General features: G+C 49.7%; 1 protein-coding gene across 1 annotated transcript; it reads right to left on the bottom strand.

Moving 5' to 3' along the window:
• Positions 1-357: 357 nt before the first annotated feature.
• Positions 358-1,237, bottom strand: LOC107302131 (phosphomevalonate kinase-like; the record flags this gene model as incomplete). The annotated part of the gene is made up of 2 exons (XM_015831251.1): positions 358-487; positions 1,085-1,237. Coding segments are annotated over 2 exons (283 nt in total), but the record flags the coding sequence as incomplete, so codon positions are not given.
• Positions 1,238-1,540: the final 303 nt, after the last annotated feature.

Consider the following 1,540-nt stretch of genomic DNA (forward strand, 5'->3'; position numbering starts at 1 on the left):
TTGCAAACACGCACACACCCAAGGCGCCCGGCTGGAAGAGGCTGCCATCCACTGTTCTCTAGAGTTTCTTAAGGACTAGAAACTTAGCATCCCTGGCTTTTGCAAACACGCACACACCCAAGGCGCCCGGCTGGAAGAGGCTGCCATCCACTGTTCTCTAGAGTTTCTTAAGGACTAGAAACTTAGCAGCCCTGGCTTTTGCAAACACGCACACACACAAGGCGCCCAACTGGAAGAGGCTGCCATCCACTGTTCTCTAGAGTTTCTTAAGGACTAGAAACTTAGCATCCCTGGCTTTTGCAAACACGCACACACACAAGGCGTCCGTCCGACACGTTCGCACCGTCCCACTTTTACCTGCCACAAACACCCATTTCCGTCTTCGCCGCGTCTCCTCCGTGGCGATCACCCTCACGACTTGCACCAGGTCCCCGTACACGTCTCGAAACCACTCCACGTCCGAGGATCGGCGGGTGTCACACACAATCTGGGTGGCAAGGTTGGGAGAGGGAGAGAAAGGAGAAAAAAAAAATGACCCCTTGGGGGACCCGAGTTCGAATGCCGCATTCTGCTCCTCCCTGGTTTTAAGTTGATTTGCCCCATTCGCCCAGCCCAGCCAAGGAACCAAGGGTGTTGTGAGTCGGTCCTCAAGGCAACCTCAGCTAGTCCTCGACTTACGACGATTCGTTTAGTGACCGTTTGAAGTTGTGTCAGTGGAAAAAGGGACTTACGGATGTTTTTTCACCCTTACGACCATTGTAGCACCCCCGCGGTCACGGGATCAAAATTAAGACACTCGGCCACTGACTCATATTATGACGGTCACAGTGTCCCCCTTTTGCGACTCCCTTTTGCGACTCGACTCCCTTTTGCGACCTTCCCACAAGCAAAGTCAACGGGGGAAAGCCAGATTCACTAAACAACCGTGTTTCTAACTTAACAACAGCAGCGGTTCACTTAAGAACGCTGGCGAGAAAGGTCGTAAAATGGGACAAAATTCACTTTGCTTCCTTCTCGCTGAGCAACGGAAATTTTAGGCTGAACTGCGGTCGTAAGTCGCTTGCATATTCACCCTAACCCTTACCCAGATGGGTTGCGTCAGGCCCTCCACCACAATGCGGCAAAAGAAACCGGGATCGCTTTGGCGTCGTTCTTCGCCCCAGCGGATCATGTCTTCCCGATACAGCTCCTTGTAATCGCTGGCGTCCAAAAGACGCTGGAAGTCCAGGCCGTGTTCCTACGTGCAAGAAAACCAACATTTTCCTCTGCAATTCTCCAAATTCAATTCCTTAAAATCCCCAAAAAGGTCCTAATTCACCTGCGGAACTCACCACCCCATGAAAAGCCTTAAAGCGAGAACCTGACAAATCGCTCCATTCCCGGGAGCACAATGTCCTTTTAATCCTATCATTTTTTAAGTACACCAAGGATTTATGCAGGTTTGTTTTTTTAAAAAAAAAAAATTCAAAATTTTGCACTCCGATCAATCCAGGTTCTATCTCCAAAAACCCACATAATAAAAAAAATCCGTTTTAAACCA

Source organism: Protobothrops mucrosquamatus, unplaced genomic scaffold, assembly GCF_001527695.2.
Source record: "Protobothrops mucrosquamatus isolate PMUCROS unplaced genomic scaffold, P.Mucros_1.0 scaffold28773, whole genome shotgun sequence".
Taxonomy (NCBI): Eukaryota; Metazoa; Chordata; class Lepidosauria; order Squamata; family Viperidae; genus Protobothrops; species Protobothrops mucrosquamatus.